The sequence below is a fragment of the Vulpes lagopus genome, chromosome 4, assembly GCF_018345385.1.
Source record: "Vulpes lagopus strain Blue_001 chromosome 4, ASM1834538v1, whole genome shotgun sequence".
Classification (NCBI taxonomy): domain Eukaryota; kingdom Metazoa; phylum Chordata; class Mammalia; order Carnivora; family Canidae; genus Vulpes; species Vulpes lagopus.
In genome coordinates this window covers 52,805,500-52,826,877 of record NC_054827.1, presented here as the reverse complement: position 1 = coordinate 52,826,877, position 21,378 = coordinate 52,805,500, and the positions used below count along the sequence as shown (strand labels likewise).

The window sequence follows — 21,378 nt, the reverse complement described above, 5'->3', positions numbered from 1 at the left end:
CCCCAGGTTTTTTCCAAAAAAGTTCTGCCAACTGAAAATCCAAATGCTCTTTGTTACATGTATACATGCATCATGACCTTCAAACAGCAGTGATGTGTGAGACCAAAGTGGTGGTCACCAGAGGGGAGGTGGGATGGGTGAAACAGATAAAGGGGATTAAGAGGTAGAAACTTACAGTTAGAAAATAAAAAGTCATGGAGATAATAAGTACAACACAGGAAATGCAGTGAATAATACTGTAATAACATTGTACGGTGACAGTTGGTGACTACACTTATCATGGGGAGTAGCGTATAGAATTGTTAAATCGATATATAGAATTGTTGAATCAATACGTTGTACATCTGAAACTGATGTAACATTGTATGTTAATTATATGTCAATAAAATTAAGTTAAAAAGTTTTGTAAATATAGTACAGTTAAGACAGACATTAATTTTCAATGCAAAATTACTATAATTTTGTAGCAAAAAAAAAGAGGTGATGTACTTCTTAGGGATCTAATGATCGAGTAAGGTTTTCAATCTACTGCATATCTCTCATGTGCCAGAGGCTTTACATTGGTTATCTCATTCAACCACTACAACAACCCTATTCCTAAGGCAGTATCTAACATTTATGGAGATCTTACTATGTACTATGCCATGCCATCTTTTAAGAACTCAATACTTAATACGTAATTTATAATCTGCAACTAGTCTATGTGGTAGTAGTGGCATTAACTCTGTTTTAATATTTAAGGAAAGTGAAATAGATAGAGGTTATGTAACACACCCAAGAAGACTCTCCGAATTTGTAAGTAATAAAGCCAGGATGCAAATGCCAGCAGCCTGACTCCACAGCCTGAGCCCTAGCCACTAGTTATTATTATCCCCCTTTTCAGAATGACAAAACTGAGATCTAAAGGGCTTAAATAATTTACCCCAGCACACAGTTAAATTATAAGTGAGGCTAGATTTTGAAACTAAATCTATCTGACTCTACAGCTTCCTATCAACCTCTAAATGTCTACTACCTCCCTTACAAATGAACTTTCTCTCTTAATAAACTTAAAAATATTTTGGGGCACCTGGGTAGCCCAGTCGGTTAAATGTCCAACTCTTGATTTCAGCTGAGGCCAGATCTCAGGGCCCTCAGATGGAGCCCTGTGTCAGGCTCCACACTCAGCAAAGAATTTCTTGAGATTCTCTCTTTCCCTCTGTCCCTTCCCACTCATGCATGCACACGCTCTCTCTCTCAAATAAATAAATGAATCTTTAAAAATATATATATATTGAGCTATAGAGCTTTGGGACCCAATACAGGAAGACGGAATGCAGCCCAGGTGAAATGATAATCTAAATAAAACAAACTTTTATTTTCCCCCATCAAACACAATGCTCTCTTGAACTTTTGAGAGATGTTCCAGGATCCTAAACTATTAATTCCATCTCTAAATAAAGAAGGAAAGCAATGAAATTTAAATTACTTAATACATAATAGATAAATTACAAGTCCCTTTGACATCTGCCAGCAGTGAGTGCTGTCGGAAGGAGATATAGGGTAGAGATGGCAAAAGGAATACAACTCGAGACCCCAGTGCTGGTATTATCAGGACGGTGATGGTCCACTGACCAGTGCTGGTTTCTGAACTGATTGTTACTGTTCTGTGAAAAGAACATTACAAACATGAAAGTAGACATTTAGAAACACTTAACAGCAATCTGGCTTGGTCTGGGATCCAGATGCAAATCCAAGGGCTGCTGCCAACTGATTTTGAACAAACCAACCCCTGAACTTTGGTTGCCGTATTAAAATAAAGGTGGTCCTTTAGAGGCAGAGGCAAGGACTAAAGACCTGACATGACTTGCAAGTTACAAAGAGTGAGGAGTAGATGGAAGCGAGGCGAGGAGAGACATGAAACAAAGCTACAGGGAGATGTAAGAGACAAACCCACACCTCTGAACAGCCCACAGCCAGGTGAGAACACTGGGAATTTATCTGTGTGGCTCCCCCATCTCATTTCTCAGCAGTCAAGGTTCATGCCCCAGGTTACAACTACTCAGAATTCATGATGATGCCATCTTCCCCTTAATAGGCACTCAAAAGCCCAAACTAAGGCCTGATAGTGTGCCTTTTTATACAAGCTTTAAAGTAGTGTGGCAACTTGGCATGGATAGGCTCAGCTTATGGACATGAAACCTATTCATGCTCAGAGCTTCAACTCAGCCTCCAGCCAGTTTAGAGAGGCCCAAAAAGGTGGTGGCAGTATGATCAAGGAGACAGGCAAAGTCTTTGGAAGCACAGAGGCAGTTGAGAAGATCTGAGGAGATGTAGAATGTTTGTGTCTAATAAAAATGACTCCATAGGTATTCTATAGAAATTAATAAGAATGAAAATATAAAGCATTTAGCACATGTTGGTCTAGATTGATGGCAAAGACAGAAGGAACTTTGGAAACTGTATCATTTGAGATGTTTTTAATTATAGCAATGAAAAGCCCAATTCAAGTTGTCTTAAACACTGAAAGTAACTTCATAGTTACTGGATTATACAACTAAAAATATCCAAAGAGAAGACTTAAACTCTGGCATAGTTTTATCAGGACTTCAGCTACATTTCTCCACAATTCTTTTGTTTTGAGCTCCTCTGTGGATGTACTTCATCCTTAGACAGCTTCCCTGGTGGTTGCCAAGTGAGAGCAGCAACTCTGATGTCTCATTCACCTACCACATTGCCCAAAGCAAGGTCTCAACATAGCTCATTACAATTTTATCTCAACACTGAATATAGAGGGACTGTTGTTTAATAAGCCAAACTGCACCATATATTCATCCCCACCCCCACTAGTAAGCTTAGGTCATGCAGACCACACCCTAGGATATGACCATGACCTAAGAGAGGAGGAGTGGAGTGGACTCTGGGCAGTAGTCACAGTGTCCCACCACTGAGATCATCAGGTCTAATTCTTTTGTTTTTTAGATAAAGCAAATCTAAAAACCAAAGCTCATTGACTTTCCAAATTTACAATTTTACAATTTTTTCAGTTTGTCAATGAAGAACTGAACCACAGTCTACTGAAACTGAATATCAATCCCTTACATACTCCCAAAGAAGAACGTTGAGTATGGAAGAAAAATGGTAATGTCAGAAACATGGAAGGCATGTATGTGGTAATAAATATGGTGAGATGACAATAGTTCACCCAGGGAACCAATAGAAATGAAGAGCCATAATCAGACTAAGTGGTAAATACAAGCAAGATATCTAACATATACACATGAGTTTAGAAGGGATCTTTGAAGTATACATAAAATTATGTACCTGAGAGGTGATCCCTGTCCTCTTGATCTGAAAGTCAGACATGACTGACTCACTCATAAGACTGGAGACAGGATGGGGAACCAGAGTGCAGAGAAAAGTCATCCTCTTGACCAAACAGGGCAAGCATTCCTATTCCCATTGTTATATTCTCCACTTACTATACTGAAATCTATTGGTTGGTATCAGAGATCCATTTTGATGCAAAGTACTTAAGCTACAGAGAAAGTCATGGAACATGAGACCAAGTCCGTGTAAAGAGAAAAAGGAACCAGAAAGAAAATGAGCAGTGGTTGGAGGGCATGTCAGGAGAGAAAGGTGGATGTGATACCTGAAATTCTTAGTAGACTAACTTGGAGAAGAGGGGGGGTGGGAAGGAAAGGAAAGGAAAGGAAAGGAAAGGAAAGGAAAGGAAAGGAAAGGAAAGGAAAGGAAAGGAAAGGAAAGGAAAAGGAAAAGGAAAAGGAAAAGGAAAAGGAAAAGGAAAAGGAAAAGGAAAAGGAAAAGGAAAAGGAAAGGAAGGAAACGAAAGTAAGGGGAGAAAAGAAAAATCTTTAGAATCAATCATATACAGGATTGGATAAAATTGGGTGAAACTGATAGGATTATTAGAAAAGTTTTCACACACTCTGAAATTTAGTGGTGTGATAAACAACCCAGGTTCAGTTAGATACATGGATGGTGATGAGATGATGATTAGATGGATAGGCAGACAGAGAGACAGACAGCTAGATAGGTAGACAGGTAGACCTTTTCCTTTTCAAATTGAGGAATGAGGGATCCCTGGGTGGTGCAGTGGTTTAGCGCCTGCCTTTGGCCCAGGGCGCGATCCTGGAGACCCGGGATCGAGTCCCACATCGGGCTCCTGGTGCATGGGGCCTGCTTCTCCCTCTGCCTGTGTCTCTGCCTCTCTCTCTCTGTGACTATCATAAATAAATAAAAAAAATTAAAAAAAAAATTGAGGAATGAGATGACAAAGAGAGAAGATATTTATACAAGAAAAACTCAAGTCCAGAAAATATAAAGAAGAAAAAAGACCCTCAAATTGAAGAATTCATGACCCAATCAATAAGAAAAAAGACCCTCAAATTAAGAATTCATGACCCAATCAGTAAGAAAAAAAGACCCTCAAACTGAAGAATTCATGACTCAATCAATAATTAAGATACCTGACTCAGCCTAGAACAATGGAAAGAAATAGTAAGACCTGTAAGTATGAGGCCAAAGAGCACACAGGGCAGGACTCAGCGTAGGTTGTTAGGAAAATCATCTCAGTAAAAAGTTCTCTTGAAACTAGTTTAGTTGGCTGATGACAATACACAACTTGGCATATGGTAAGGATGAAAAGGATGGTTAGCAACCAGGAGAAATAGGAATTAACTAACTAGGCAACAAAAGGGTGATACAGGAGGAAACTGTCAAAATTAGTAAGCGCTGCCAATTCCCACACTATTCCTCTGCATACAAAGCACTTTCCACATTCTCTGATGGCCATGAAAGTCTTAAAAGGAAAAACCCTTTGTTTTTGTGAATGTGTAAATAGGTGATTTAATCAACTGGATAGCAATTTGAATTTTAAGAAATCCTAATTATTTCACAGCATGTGGCAGAATAAAAATGCATTTCACATTTCTGAGACAAATTTCTTAAATGTTCAATATTTTTACATGAAAATGGATAGACTTTAGTATAAAATCAGTTTAATCTCTCGTGGATTAATGAAAAATAATATTTGAAGAACACATTTTTGGAATGACGAGCAACTTTTCAGTGTACTTGTGGATGAAAGTGTGTGATCATGAGTACCCAAAGGCATATATGAAAACTCCCAGGCAAAATCCTCAAGAACTCCACCACTTTGTACCCTCCTTTCAGAAAACATGTGTGATTTTAAATAAAAAGCAGTAAACCAGAAGGAAAATGCATTGGGGAAAAAAATTCCATCCTATTATTTATAAATATACATTATAGTTTTATTCCAAAACACAGAAATCCTGTTTATTCCAAATACTAAAATGACTTTTGGGTGGCCTGAGTAAATCTAATAAGCAAACATGAATTCTATAGATCTTGTAAGTAACTAATGGGAACTAACTACAACCACCCATATATATATACAAACATACACACACACACTTACCCAGGAGACATCTGGTCATTAGAAAAATTGCTAATCATCTGACCAACTTTTGGTAAATTATCGCTCAGCTATATGATTTACACTTTGCCCAAATAGACCCCTGGTAGTTATTTTCCCTCAGTTCCACTTGTTTTTTTGTGTGTTTTAAAGACAAGACAGAGAGTATTTTAACAGAAATATTTGAGTTTTGTAGAATCCAACAAAGATTCCTGAGTGAATTCCAATTCTTGAGACTAGCACTCATGTTTTCAATATTTTAAACACTCAGTCATGAGTTAGGAATAAGCAAAGAAGCAGTTAAAGAGACTAGAGACATGCCAACACTCAGGAGTCATCAACGATCTCTTTTGAAACTCCAGTCAGATCTAGATCCTATGAAAGACTGGGACTGAGATATATAGCATGATTGCTGTGGATCAGCTGGGAGGTAAGTGTGTCAATGGAGCTCTATATCAGCTTATTTTGTAGACATAATGTTCTTGATCCACGGAACGTAGCTGTGTAGGTCAGTGAAGACAACAGTGTATCCTGTTAGAACACATCCAGTTCCCCAAGACAAAATTCCTTGTAATTCACGGCCACATAAGGCTGGTGCAGCTGTGACCACCTGCCAGATAGAGTAGAGGGATCAGAACTTCCTTCCCACCTGAGATTTCCTCAACACCTGAACAGAAATGAGAGCCACTATATTTACCATGCAAAGGGGTTCAAGATATAAGAATACAGTATGAAAGCTTCTTTCCATTGCACTAACTACCTCTACACCTCCCAGTCATCCCTAGACAGGTATTCCCAAGCAGTTGCTGGGAGATAGCTTTCCACTCCCCAACATCTGTTTCTATCATCTCTATGACAGGATGGAGAAGAAAGAGTCATCATTCTTCAGCTCCCTTACTCTCTGAGTTCCTATCCTGACTGAAAAATCCAGCACCTCAACAAACAGTAGAGACTGAGCTTAGGGGCAAATGAGGTAAGAAGACTTACCTGGCAGGGTTCTTGACTTCCTACTGTGGGTCCTATACAAAACATGTCTTCTAGGAGTTTTTCACCCAATAATTTTTTGCAGTTTATATTAGAGCTCATTTGAATTGTGATGCTTTGCAGATTATTGTTTGAATTTCCTAAGCACAAAAAATAAAGGAGACTTTGATTCCTGTTTGCCTTTCATAAAGCATCCTGCCTCCTCCTCCTTCAGGGCTTCTTCTCAGTAAGAATGGACAACCACGGATCAAACACATCTTCTTACTCAGTTTATCATCTCTGACAGATTATCAGCATCAAAGGGTGGTTTCTGAGAAGACATTGCACACATCAAACAAAATCTGAATCCAAGCCCTGTCATTGCCAAGCTGATGATCTTGGATAATTCATTTCCCTGAGTCTTAGTTTCCTGGCTTATAAGATATAAATCTCAAGGAAACTTATCTATATGATATGTGATAATGGCTATATGTACAGATGCTTCATGCTTGGTACACAATTAGTGATCAACAAATGGTAGTTACTACCATTGTTATAATTGATAACAATATCACTCCTTTTAGGTAAAGAGAAAAATATGATTTTTACCAATTTGCAAATTAAGATTCAAAGAAGTAAAAGAATTTGTTCAAGTAAAAGAATTTGTTCATAAACCTATAATGAATGTTAGAATCAATACTCAAACATAGATTGCTGAATTCCAGCCCCTGCGGTGTGCCAATGTGATCCATATATGCAACACTTTGATTAGGATTTGATCCCCAAAGCCCTAAAGATCACTTCTTCTACTCTAAAAAGCCAATACTGTTGTTCCCTTTCTAGCTTTATACATGTGCTTAGAAATCTGGCACTAGCCTGATAAGTTTCCAATTCCTTCCCCTAATTCAGAGATCCTAAAGATGTAAATATATCTAAGAACTAACTCTTCTTTGATAGTCACTCACCAATAAAGTATTTATCCTCTAACCAAGTGTGAATCAAGCAATCTTTAACTGCATTCTTGAAAGTAGGCCACTGTAAATGCCTTGTGGAGAAGAAAGTAAAAGGTATAGCCAGCTTTATCAACATGAGGTCATCTTTAGGAGAGGTAGCAGTGAAGTTTGGGTGGATGAAGATCCTCTCATAAGGTAGGATCTCCCCAGTAAAGTCTGGAAGATTCATGAAGCTGCCATAAAAGATGATCTGAAGATCTCTGAAAAATTAAAAGAGAAAAAAGACTGATACTCTCAGATTCCAAGGTTAATCACACAGACAGACACACACACACACACACGCACGCGCGCACAATTTCCTTCTATGGTAACCCATTTAACTGTTTCCTCTCATATTTGTCCACTTAATCCTTTATGTGTAGCATATGTGGTCATGGAGGTTATGCATTATATAAGCCAATGTGTTGCTATTCACATAGACTATAACGTGAATAGTGCCTCCAGGAGTTAAGCAATGCAATGGCTTGGGCTCTACTCTTAGCATAATTCTAGAAAGAAGCTCCAATTCAAGACCTAGAAACAGCAGAAAGAAGCATTCAAATGGATAGTCAGAGCTTTTATGAAAGTAGTAGGCTCTGTTAGGGAGGTTCCTTTGGGAGTTGGGGGGGAATAGGAAATGTGAAATTGTACAGAGGAAATGAGTAACACCTTTGAGAATTTAAATATTCTAAAGCTAGGAAGGATCACCTGAATATACTATCTTCTACTCATGTTTATCAAAACTGCTGGATTAACAGGGTTTTCTGGTGGTCCTTTGGGAGAACAACAAAAATCTTGTATGTTCCAATGAGATCCAGTTTAGATCAACTCACTAACATGGCTCAAGAACAGGGTACTTCCATGAAGCCTCTGAGTCTCCCACTCAGGGATTTCTCCAACCACAAGAGTAAAACAAGTACTATATTGGTACTGAGCACCAATGTTTTTGTTGAGCTTCCAAATATTAAGATCACATTGTCTCCTAACAATAGTACCAACTGTCTCTCAGTTTGTCATGTTATGGAATGTTACAGGATAAAGTTTAAAGAGATACGACAAGGGGGTGCCATGAGTGGCTCAGTTGGTTAAGTATCTGACTTGATTTTGACTCAGGTCATGATCTCAGGGTTGTGGGATCAAGTCTCATGTTGGGCTCTGCACTCGGCATGGAGTCTGCTTGTCCTTCTCTCTCCTCCTCCCCCGCCCCTCTGGTGTCATGCACATACTCTCCCTTTCTCTCTCCCTTTCTCTCTCATAAATAAATAAATAAATAAATAAATAAATAAATAAATAAACAAATGCCTTTAAAAAATAAAAATAAAGAGATAGGATAGGAACAAGCCTGATAAATTCAACCTTGAGCCAAGCCCAGGGACTGACAAGTTTAAAAGGTCTCATCAGAGCAACATTGCTTTAGACAAATTTTGCTTTGGGTTACTTTTACAAGATATTAGACAATATAAGGATTTTCCTTTGTTCTGCTGTGTTCCTGAGAACTACCATACTTTTTAAAATCTGTTTGCAGTGAAGGATTTTTCTGGGTCCCCAGATGGGGATGACTGGTCTTTGGCCAAGTTGTTTTTTACTGACTGCTGCAGTTCTCATTGGATCATCTCAGTCTATTTGATTCTCTATACCAAACACATGCTCCCTTTCTGTTTAAATGCATAAGATAGCTCTCCAATTGGCATAATTCTCCCAGAACAATATGAAATTGCAGTGGCCACTAGGAGGGACTTTTGACAAGAGCAAAATTGCTCATTTGACAGATACATTTGAACAAAAAGGAAGACACCTTCATGTTAACATTCTTTCTCTTGTCTTTCTAAATGAGAGATCACTTAATGACCCCCATCCCTCCACTCCCATACCCTGGGAATTAATGAGGACTGTTGTTTTAATTATACAACTTGCTGGAACTGTTAGGCCTGACTTACTGTTTAATTCAGTTGTAGTAACTCTCTTGTGCATCTGTGTTTGTCAAATTAGCTTTTTCTGTTGCTAATATTACTCTCCTTTCTTGCTAAAGAAGACATTCCTGTTGAAGGTGTTAAATTTAATAAATATCTAAAACTGGTACCCTCTAATATTTTCTCTTATCCTTCCCCTATGTCTCTTTTTTCCTTCCCTTAAGAAATTTTGATTTAATTTATCATGAAATATAACCAAATACAAAGGTTTATATGGAAAATAACTCATGATAAATAGATGATTCTGGCAAATTGAAGTGAGTAAATTTCAGCTTAAGGAAACTCTTCAGCATGAAAAACAAACTGTGGTGGAAAAGCAAGAGAACAGTGGTTCCCTCTGAGGGATATGGAGGCAATATAACTAAGTAAGCATGTGAGAACCTACCTTACACATAAAGGACCTAGAAAAGGAAAAGCAAATAAAGCCTCAAGTCAGCAGAAGAAGGGAAATAAGAAAGACTAGAGCAGAGGGGGGAGGTAAGATGGTGAAATAATAAGGATCCTCATTTTCATTTAGTCCCCCAAATTTAGCTAGCTAACTTTCAAACCATCCTGAACACCTATGAATTCAACCTGAGATGGAAAGAAAGAATAGCTGGAACACTACAGAGAGAAAAGTGATCACTTCTTGCAAGGTAGTAATGCAAAGAGAAATGGAGGAGATATATCAGAAGATAAATGGCAGGGAGAGGGAGCCTTTGCAAGCAGCTGCTGGAAAGCAGTTATAGCACTAGGGCGTTCAATTGGGTCCTTTAGAAACCTGGTCCTGAAAGAGTCTTCCTTGCCTGAAAAGTGCTCAGTGGTGAAACAGGGCAGAACTGCAGGAGGGGCAAGGAGATCTCAATATTCCCAGAGGCACAGAAAGAACAGAGGCACCCAGGAGAAAGCTCAACTTGTGACGCAAACCGCAAACCATGGATGGATAAGGGGACCACTGACGCCCTGGGTCCTGGTAAAGGACTGGAATGCAGCAACTCTCTGATTGTTGCCAGGAAGGCAGAGCAGGTGCACACTCCAGTGGGTGAATACTCCCCACCCCAGGGCCCAGCAGTAGACAGAAGTGTGCTATCCTCTAATCACTCCAGGAGAGGCAGAAACCAGGGAGGGTAAAAGACAGCAAAAGCTCTCCCACCACCAGGCGCCCTTCAAATTGTATGAATCAGTGCCCCCACGCCTGCCTCCAGGAGGATCTGAGCCAGCATCCACTGGGAGATTGCAATTCAGTGTCTACTGGGAGCTCTTGGCTCTCGGGCTAGAGATCTGGCACCATGTTTTTTTTTTTTCCTTTCACCTGGGAGAGGTGTAGCCTCCAGAGAACAAAGGCCTCATAGGACAAACTTCTGGAGAGCTCAGACACCTGGAAAGGGGTGGAGCATCTCCACCCAGGCACAGACACTTGACAATCAGCACAGCAGGCCCTTCCCCCAAAAGACCACCTGGAAGAACAGGTGAATAGCAAGTTTACTGACCAACCAGCACTGGAAAGCTCTAGGACTGAGGGACCTGAGAAACTCGAGGTTTCTTCCTTATGATTCATTTATCTTTCAGGTTAAAAATTTCCAATATTCTTTTTTTCTCTCCTATCTTAACTACAATATTTTATCAATTCTTCATTTTTAAGTTTTTTTCCATTTTGATTTTCATATTTTAACAATTACATATTCTTCATTTTTGGTCTCTTTTCAACATATTCAATTTAATTTTTGTAGATATATAAATTTGGGGGAGTTTTGTTTTTTAAGTTTGTTTTGTTTTATAATTTTGGAGTTAATACCTTCTACAAATACACTCAGAACCAAGTGGAGCACTGTTTTTGGTCCACTCTGTGAGATTATATTCTCTCTTCCTTCCCATCCTTCCCTCTTTTTTTCTTCTTATTTTTGTTTTTATTGTTGCTGTTGTTTCTCTATATAAGTTTTGCTTTTTTATATGAATTTGGAATTTAGTGCCATTTAACATACAGACCAAAATACACTTGGAACCAAGAGGATCACCATCTTTGTCCACTGTAAGACTATATTCTTTCTCCCCCACTTCTTCCCCCACACACACACACTGTTTTAAAATTTTTACAATTTTTAAAATTTTTTTCACATTTGTGGTGGGCTTTTTTTCTGGTCCCTGACGTCTTCAGAATTGCCTAGGGTATATTTTACTTAGGGTATATTTTACTTAGGTCGTGGTTGATATTTTTGACTCTGCTTACTCATATTGCCATTCTGCACTGGACAAAATGACTAGAAGGAAGAATTCATCACAAAAGAAATAACCAGAAGTAATACTCTTGGCCATAGATCTAATGGATATAGATTTAAGTAAGATGTCAGATATAGAATTCAGGATTAAAATTATTAAATTACTGATGGCTCTTGAAAAAAAGCACAAAAGACTCTAGAGATTCTCTTACTGTAGAAATGATATCTAATCAGGCTGAAAATAAAAATACTTTAACTGAGATGTAGCCTAAACTGGATGCTCTAACAGTTAGGGTTAATGAGGTAGGAGGGAGTGAGTGGCATAGAACACAAAATTATGGAAAGGAAGAAAGCTGAGGAAAAGAGAGAAAAATAACTAAGAGCCCATGAGGAGAGACTCTGAGAATCAAGTGATAATTTGAGAAAGAACAGCATTTGTCTTATTGGGATTCCAGAGGGTGTGGAGAGAGAGAGAGAACCAGAAAATATGTTTGAACAAATCATAGATGAAAACCTCCCTAATCTGGGGAAGGAAACAGGAATTCATAACCAAAAGAACAAAAGATCAACAAAAATTGATCAATACCCCAACATATAATAGTGAAGATTGAAAATTTCAGAGATAAAGAAAAAATCCTAAAAGCACTCATGACAAAAGATTCCTAACTTATATGGCAAGAAATATCAGATTAACAGCAAACCTATCCTATCTGGCAGGCCAGAAAGAGCTGGCAGGATATATTCAGGGTACTAAACAAGAAAAACATGCAGCCAAGAATACTGTATCCAGCAAGGCTGTCATTCAAAATAGAAGGAGAGGTGAAGAGCTTCCAGGATAGACAGAAACTGAAAGACTATGTGACCACCAAACCAGCTCTGTAAGAAATATTAAGGGGGACCCCTAAGCAAAGAGGGAGCCCAAAGAAACAATTCACAGAAACAGGCACTGTAAGATAATACTATGAAGCTAAATTCATATCTCTTAATAGTTATTCTGAATGTGAATGGGCTACATGCTCCCGTCAAAAGACACAGGGTAGGGCAGCCTGGGTGGCTTCAGTGGTTTAGCGCCACCTTCAGCCCAGGGCCTGATCCTGGAGACCCAGGATCGAGTCCCATGTTGGGCTTCCTGCATGGAGCCTGCTTCTCCCTCTGCCTGTGTCTCTGCCCTCTCTCTCTCATGAGTAAATAATAAAATAAACAATCTTTAAAAAAAAGACACAGGGTATTAGACTGGATAAAAAAGCAAGACCCATCTATATGCTGCCTACAAGAGACTCATTTTAGACCTAAGGACACCTCCAGCCTGAAAATGAAGGGGTAAAGCACCATTTACCATTCAAATGGTCCTCAAAAGAAAGCTGGGGTAGCAATCCTCATATTAGATAAATTAGATGAAGAGGGACACTATATCATACTTAAAGGGTCTATCCAACAAGAAGACCTAACAATTATGAATATCTATGCCCCTAATGTGGGAGAAGCCAATTATATCAACCAATTAATAATCAAAGTAAAGAGAGACATAAATAATATATTAATAGTAGGAGACTCCAACATGGCACTCTGAGCAAAGGACAGATCTTCTAAGCAGAAGGTCACCAAAGAAACAAGGGCGAATGACACATGGGACCAAATGGATTTCACAGATATATACAGAACTTTACATCCAAACGCAACAGAATACACATTCTTCTCAAGTGCACATGGAACTTTCTCCAGAATAGATCACATATTGGGTCACAAATTAGGTCTCAATCGATACCAAAAGACTGGGATTATTCCTTGCATATTTTCAGACCACAATGCTTTGAAACTAGAACTCAATTACAAGAAGAAATTTGGAGGTTACCAAACACTTGGAGATTAAAGAGCATCCTACTAAGAGATCAATGGGTCAACCAGGAAATTAGAGAAGAGTTTAAAAGATTCAGCAAATAAAGCCTACAGCAAGCAGAAGAAGAGAAATAATAAAGATTAATAATAAAGATTAGAGAACTCAATGAATAGAGACCAGAAGAAGTATAGAACAGATCAATGAAACCAGGAGCTGGTTCTTTGAAAGAATTAATAAGACAGATTAACCCCTAGCAAGACTTATTAAAAAGAAAAAAGACTCAAATTAATAAAATCATGAAAGAAAGAGGAGAGATCACAACCAACACCAAGAAAATACAAACAATTTTTAAAATGTATTATGAGCAACTATATGCCAACAAATTAGGCAAGCTGGAAGAAATGCATACATTCCTGGAAACTAACCTACAAATTACCAAAACTGAAACAGAAAGAAATAGAAAATCTGAACAGATCAATAACCAGAGAGGAAACTGAAGCAGTCATCAAAAACTTCCCAAGAAACAAAAGCCAGCTTGCTTCCCAGGGGAACTCTACCAAACATTTAAAAAAGAAATAATACCTATTATACTAAAGCTGTTTCAAAGGATAGAAACTGAGGGAATATCTCCAAACTCATTCTATGAGGCCAGCATTATCTTGATCCCAAAACCAGATGAAGACTCCATCAAAAACGAGAATTACAGACCAATATCACAGATGAACATGGGTATCAAAATACTCACCAAGATACTAGCCAATAGGATCCAACAGTACATTAAGAGGATTAGTCATCATGACCAAGTGGGATTTATCCCTGGGATACAGAGGTGGTCCAACATTCATAAATCAATCAACACAACAGATCACATTAATAAAAGAAAAGACAAGAACCATATGATCCTCTCATTTGATGCAGAGAAAGCATTTGACAAAATACAGCATCCATTCCTGATTGAAAGTCTTCAGAGTATAGGGATAGAGGGAACATACCTCAAAATCATAAAAGCCATCTACAAAAAGCCTACTTTGAATATCTTTCTCAATGGGGAAACACAACAGGAACACAACAGGAATGCCCACTCTCACCATTGTTGTTCAACATAGTGCTAGCAGTCCTAGTCTCAGCAATCAGACAACAAAAAGAAATAAAACCCAAATTGGCGAAGAAGTAGTCAAATGCTCACTCTTCACAGATGACATGATATTGTACATGGAGAACCCAAAAGACTCCACCCCAAAATTGCTAGAATTCATATAGCAATTCAGCAATGTGTCATGCTACAAAATCAATGCACAGAAATCTATACACTAACAATGAGACTGAAGAAAGAGAAATTAGGGAATCAATCCCATTTACAATTGCTCTCAAAACCGTAAGATACCTAGGAAAAAAACCCTAACCTGAGAGGTAAAGGATCTGTACTTTATTAACTACAGAATACTTATGAAAGAAATTGAGGGAGACACAAAGAGATGGGAAAACATTCCATGCTCATGGACTGGAAGAATGAATATTGTGAAAATGTGTACCCAGAGCAATGTATACATTCAATGCAATCCTTATCAAAATACCATGGACTTCCTTCACAGGGTTGGAACAAACAATCCTAAGGTTTGGAACCAGAAAAGACCCCAAATAACCAGAGAAATATTGAAAAGGGAAACCAAAGCTGGGGGCATCACAATACCTGACTTCAAGCTGTATTCAAAGCTGTGATCATCAAGACAGTATGGTACTGGCACAAAAACAAACACATAGACCAATGGAACAGAAAAGAGAACCCAGAAATGGACTCTCAACTGTATGGTCAACTGATCTTCGATAAAGCAGGAAAGAATATCCAATGGAAAAAAGTTTCTTCAATAAATGGTGTTGGGAAAATTGGACAGCCACATGTAGAACAATGAAACTGGATCATTCTCTTATATCATATGTAAAGATAAACTCAAAATGGATGAAAGACCTAAATGTGAGACAGGAATCCATCAAAATCCTAGAGGAGAATACAGACAGCAACCTTTTTTAGCTTGGCCACAGCAACTTCTTGCAAGACACATCTATAAAGGCAAGGGAAACAAAAGCAATAGTGAACTATTGGAACTAAAACTAAAAGGCAATCTACAGAATGGGAGAAGATATTTGCAAATGAGATATCAGACAAAAGGCTAGTATCCAAGATCTATAAAAAAATTTATCAAACTCGGGATGCCTGTGTGACTCAGCAGTTGAGCATCTGCCTGCAGCTCAGCGCATAATCCCAGGATCCAGGATTGAGTCCCACATCAGACTCCCTGCGAGGAGCCTGCTTTTCCTCCCTCTGCCTATGTCTCTACCTCTCTCTGTGTGTGTCTCTCATGAATAAATAAACAAATCTTAAATATATATATATATATATATATATATACACACACACACAACTCTTAAAATTAAAAAAAAGAAGTTATCAAACTCAACACCCAAAAACAAACAAATCAGTCAAGAAATGGGCAGAAGACATGAACAGACATTTCTCCAAAGAAGACATACACATGGCCAACAAGCACATGAAAAAATGTTCCTGATCACTTGTCGTCAGGGAAATACAAATCAAAACCACAATGAGATACCACTTTACACTGGTGCAAATGGCTAAAATTAACAAGACAGGATACAACAAATGTTGGTGAGGGTGTGGAGAAACAGGAACCCTCTTGCACTGTTGGTGGGAATGCGAACTGGTACAGCCACTCTGGAAAACAGTGTGGAGGTTCCCTACAATTAAAAATAGAACTACCCTATGATCCAGCAATTGTGCTACTAGTATTTGCCCAAAGGATACAAAAATACTGATTTGAAAGGGCACATGCACCCTGGTATTTATAACATCATTAATAACAATAGCCAAATTATGGGAAAAGCCCAAATGTCCACCCAGTGATGAATGAATAAAGATACACACACACACACACACATACACACACTGGAACACTGGAACATTACTCAGCCATCAAAAAGAATGAAATCTTGCCATTTGCAACAATGTACATGGAGCTAGAGAGTATTATGCTAAGGGAAATAAGTCAGTCAAAGAAAGACAAATACCATATGATTTCACTCATGTGGAATTTAAGAAATAAAACAGATGAACTTAAGGGAAGGGGAAAAAAGAGAGAGGGAAGCAAACCATAAGAGACTCTTTACCCTACAAACTGAGGGCTGATGGAGGGAGGTGAGCAGGGGATGGGCTAAATGGATGATGGGTATCAAGGGGGTCACTTGTGATGAGCATTGAGTGTTATATGTGATGAATCACTAAATTCTACATCTGAAACCAATTTTACCATATACGTTAACTAACTAGAAATTAAATGAAAACTTGAAATAAAAAAAGAAGGGCATGTGAATATTCTTTAACTATGAACTATTACATTAATCTCTATATTGAAATTTATAAAACAATGGCTACAGGAATAGGATGTATATTCCTCATAAAAATGAAAGAAGAATTAAAAGGTACCTAAAATATTAAATAATAAAACATTATTTATTTATGTATTTTAAACAAATATAAAGAGTAGAAATTCAAAATAGGTAGAAATTAGTCTGAGTATAGCAATAATCAAAATAAATACAAATGGCCGAAACTTGCCAGTTAAAAGATAGAAATTGTAAATTGCATTTTTAAAAATTTTACTATATGTAAATTAATAGACATATTTAAATCAAAAAGATACAGAAGGGTAGAAAAGATATAAAATGATATACTAGGATAATACTAACCAACCAAAAAAGGAATAGCATTGGCATATTAATAACTGACAAATAGGATTTAAGACAAAAAAATATTATCTATATGAGAGAAAGCAATAACATATAGTAATAGCTTTGATTTACTGGGAATGCACAAAGTACCTACATTTAAAAATGTACCTGAATTTACATATACTTAACAAAATAGCCTAAAAATATTTTTAAAAAACAAAAAGTAATAAATTTATAGAACTATTTTGATAAATCTAAATACAGAAGAATATTTCAACATAAATCTATATATTATAGATATTAAGAAAAAATTTAGTAAGGATACTGAAGACTTGAAGTACACAATTAAAGTTTGATATATATAGAAACTTCTACCCAAAAAAATGAGAGTGTGCATTCTTTCAAACACATGAGGATTTATAAAAATTGACTATATACTAGTCCAGAAAGCAAGTCTTAATTCTTTTCAAAGAATCAGTATCACATTGATCATACTCTCTGAACATAAAACAATTAAACTAGAACTCAAATATTTTTTTTAATTTGGAAAGTTAACCCCCCAAAATTTATCCTTTCAAATTCTAAACTTATGAATGAAAGATTTAATCATGTGGACATTTTTTTAATTTATTGAGAATTTCAATAATAATGAAAATGGCTCTTTTCAAAGATAGTGAACAGAAAATCCACAGGAACATATACATAAATTACTAGAAATAGTAAGAGAGTATAACAAAGCTAAAGCCATTAGATAAATTTATGAATGCCAACTGCATTTCCATCATCACTAATACGCAGAAAATATAATTTTCTGAAAGTACCTCAATTAAAATATAATAGAAAAATATAAAGCATTTTAAGAATAAATTTAATAAGATATGTATAAGACATGTATGAGATAATATAAAACTATTGAAATGCATCAAAGGGAACCCAAAATAAGTAGAGAGATATGCCAGATCCATGGCTAGGAATAATCATGACCAGAAAAATATTAATTCTTCCCAACTAATACAACAAATCAAAGCAATTCCAAATAAATCCCAACAAACTTTTTCATAGAACTTGGCAAGTTGATTTTAAAATCTATTTAAAAATACTTAAGTGTTCCTGATAAAGAAAAACATGGCTGGCCTACCCTATCAGACATCACAAATTATAATAAAGTCATAATTATTAAGATATTGAGGTATTGTTCCATAATAAATAAACCAACGCAGCAGTAGGGAGAGCCCAGAAACAGACCCATGCACAGATAGAAAAACTTTGTTTTTTCAGATAGAAGAACTTTGATAGATGACATAAGTGGTGCTGCACATCACTGAAGAAGGAACCATTAGATAAATCATATTTGGATACTTAGCTTACTATGTTTTAAAAAATGAAACTGGATTCCTACTTCACATCATTCATAAAAATCAATTCCAAATGACACAAATATTTAAATATTAAATCAAAACTTTAAAGACTCTAGAAATAGGGACACCTGGGTGGCTCAGTTGGTTAAAGCATCTGCCTTTGGCTCAGATGATGATGTCAGGGTCCTGGGATCGGGCCCCAAATCACGCTCCCTGCTCATCAAGGAGTCTGCTTCTCCCTCTGCTTCTACTGCCCCCTAAGCTTGTGTTCTCTCTCTCTCTCTCTCTCTCATAAATAAATAAAATCTTTTTTAAAATAAATAAATAAATAAATACTCTAGAAATAAGTATCTTTTCTGATCTTGGTATCATAAAGGTGTTTTCAACTAGGCACAATACTCAATAACCATGGGGCACCTGGGTGGCTCAGTGGTTTAGCGCCTGCCTTTGGCCCAGGGCGTGATCCTGGAATCCCAGGATCGAGTCCCACATCAGGCTCCCTGCATGAATCCTGCTTCTCCCTCTGCCTATGCTCTGCCTCTCTCTCTCTCTCTCTCTCTCTCTCTCTCTGTCTCTCAAGAATAAATAAATAAAATATTTTTTAAAAAGACTCAATAACCACAAATAACCATAAAAGACTGACAATTTAAGTGTTAAATTGAATTATACTCAAGTAAAGAGCTCTTTTTGCCAAAATACACATAAAGAGAAGACTGAGCCACAAACTGGAAGAAGGTATTTTCAACATATGTAATTGGCAAAAGAGTAATAACTAGAACATTTATAGAAATCCTACAAAGCAATTTTTTTTAATTCATGAAATGTTCAAAGACCATGAAACAGTATTTCCCAGAAGAAACTCTATTAGCAGAAGGAGTAGGGTAGAAAAGGAAAAGAAGAAAAAAGTTATGCCAATCATCAACTACTGATAAAGATAAAATTAAGAGTGTAACAAGAAATTTGACACAACCAGCAAAATAACAAAAAAGTTTGACAATACCCAATGTAGGAAAATGCTTATAAATTGCTGGCAGATGTGCAAAAGTGAACATTTGCATCCTCTATGGTCCAACAATGCCACATCTAATTATATACTCTAGAGGTATATACCACGAGGTTATCATTGCAGGTATACACCAATATGTATATAAACCAACACACATTAATATATGGAGCCCTGCAGCCTTGGAGCCAAATGGACAGATCCCCGTCACTTACGGTAAAAAGCAGTGTGCTGCCGTCAACACCCACTGAGGGGCAATCAAAGTTCCCACACAGGACTGATAACTGGAGCTCAGGTAAAATAAGTAGAGAAGAGGATTGAACCCTTCCATGTCTTCACTAACATATGAAACAACACCTGGAACACAGAGAGAAGAGAATCAAGGGATATAACCTGACTAAAGAAAACTCAGGGTGCTTATGGAGATTTCAGGATGCCAGTATCAGATAATATCAGTATTTACCACATATTAATCCCTCAGTCCCCTACTCTATGGTACTAGAGAACCATACTACAAATACTGTACTAAATACTTGATGTACTTTTTTAAATTTTTTTTCTAAAAAAAATCTTAAAAATAAAATATTTTTTTCTTCACAGAAAAAAAAGAACCTATGGGGTGGATAAATTTTATATTATTTTACTGATAGTTTATTGGAGAGACTGTCTTCTCCACACTGTAGTCTCCTTTGTCATAGATTGATTGACCACATAATTGTGGGTTTATTTCTGGGCTCTCTGTTCCACTGACCTATGTGTTTGCTTTTGTGCCAGCACCATACTGTTTTGATTACTACAGCTTTGTAGTACATCTTGAAACCTGGAATTGTGATGCCTCCTGCTTTTTATTTCTCAAGATAGACAGTAAAATAGAATATTATGCAGCCATAATAAAGGATGTGATAGTGCCATTTGCAACAATATGGATGGACCTAGAGAATATAACGTTAAGTCAAGTCTTATGGAAAAAGACGAATACCAGATGATTTCACTCGTATGTAGAATCCAAAAAAAGAAAAAACAAACAAATGAATAAAGAAACAGAAAGCAGAAACAGACCTATAAATATGGAGAATAAACTGATGGTTACCAGAGAGCAGGAGGACAAGGAATTGGAAATATGGATGAAGGGGAGTGGGAGGGCTTCCGGGTATGGAATGAACAAGTCATGGAGATAAAAGGCACAGCATAGGGAATACAGTCAATGATATTCTAATACTGTTGTGTGGTAACTGATGGCAGCTACACTTATGGTGAACATAGTATAATATATAAATTTATCGAATCACTACACTGTACACCAGATACTAACGTAACTTTGTGTGTCAACTATACTCAAATTTTTTTGAATTTAAATCATTAACTATTAGGACACTTGAGGCCATACAACTAGTGAATGATGGTTGGCTAAAGGATTCAGACTCCAGTCCATCCGATTTCAAATCCTATTTATGCACTTCTCTACCACAGGACCTCCCTGCTTCTCCTCACCCTGTTTGCTGTTTTCCAGAGCATCTCAGCTCATTTCTAATCTTCAAAAGGCTTAAGGATTCTGGGCTCTATCCACAATCAAGCAATGGAGCCTTTCCTATATAGCTCCTTGATTTTTCCTACTAGTCGACTGCAGGGATGCTCTGAAATTAGTCATCATGAATCCATCAGGAAAAAAAATTAATTAAAAGCAGGACTTTACGGGACGCCTGGGTGGCTCAGTGGTTTAGCACCTGCCTTCGGCTCAGGGTGGGATCCTGGATCCTGGGATGGAGTCCCACATCGGCTCCCTGCATGGAACTTGCTTCTCCCTCTGCCTATGTCTCTGTCTCGTTCTCTCTGTGTGTGTCTCTCATGAATAAATAAATACAATCTTTAAAAAAAATTA

The 21,378-nt window shown here is 37.3% G+C and overlaps 1 protein-coding gene across 1 annotated transcript; it reads right to left on the bottom strand.

Moving 5' to 3' along the window:
• Window positions 1-5,089: 5,089 nt before the first annotated feature.
• On the bottom strand, window positions 5,090-19,851 carry LOC121489178 (putative inactive serine protease 58). The gene is made up of 4 exons (XM_041751811.1): window positions 19,715-19,851; window positions 7,366-7,613; window positions 6,425-6,561; window positions 5,090-6,047 (listed from the first exon to the last, which is right to left on the bottom strand). The coding sequence occupies exons 1-4, from the start codon at window positions 19,828-19,830 to the stop codon at window positions 5,898-5,900; spliced, it is 651 nt and encodes a 216-aa protein (XP_041607745.1). The 5' UTR covers window positions 19,831-19,851; the 3' UTR covers window positions 5,090-5,897.
• Window positions 19,852-21,378: the final 1,527 nt, after the last annotated feature.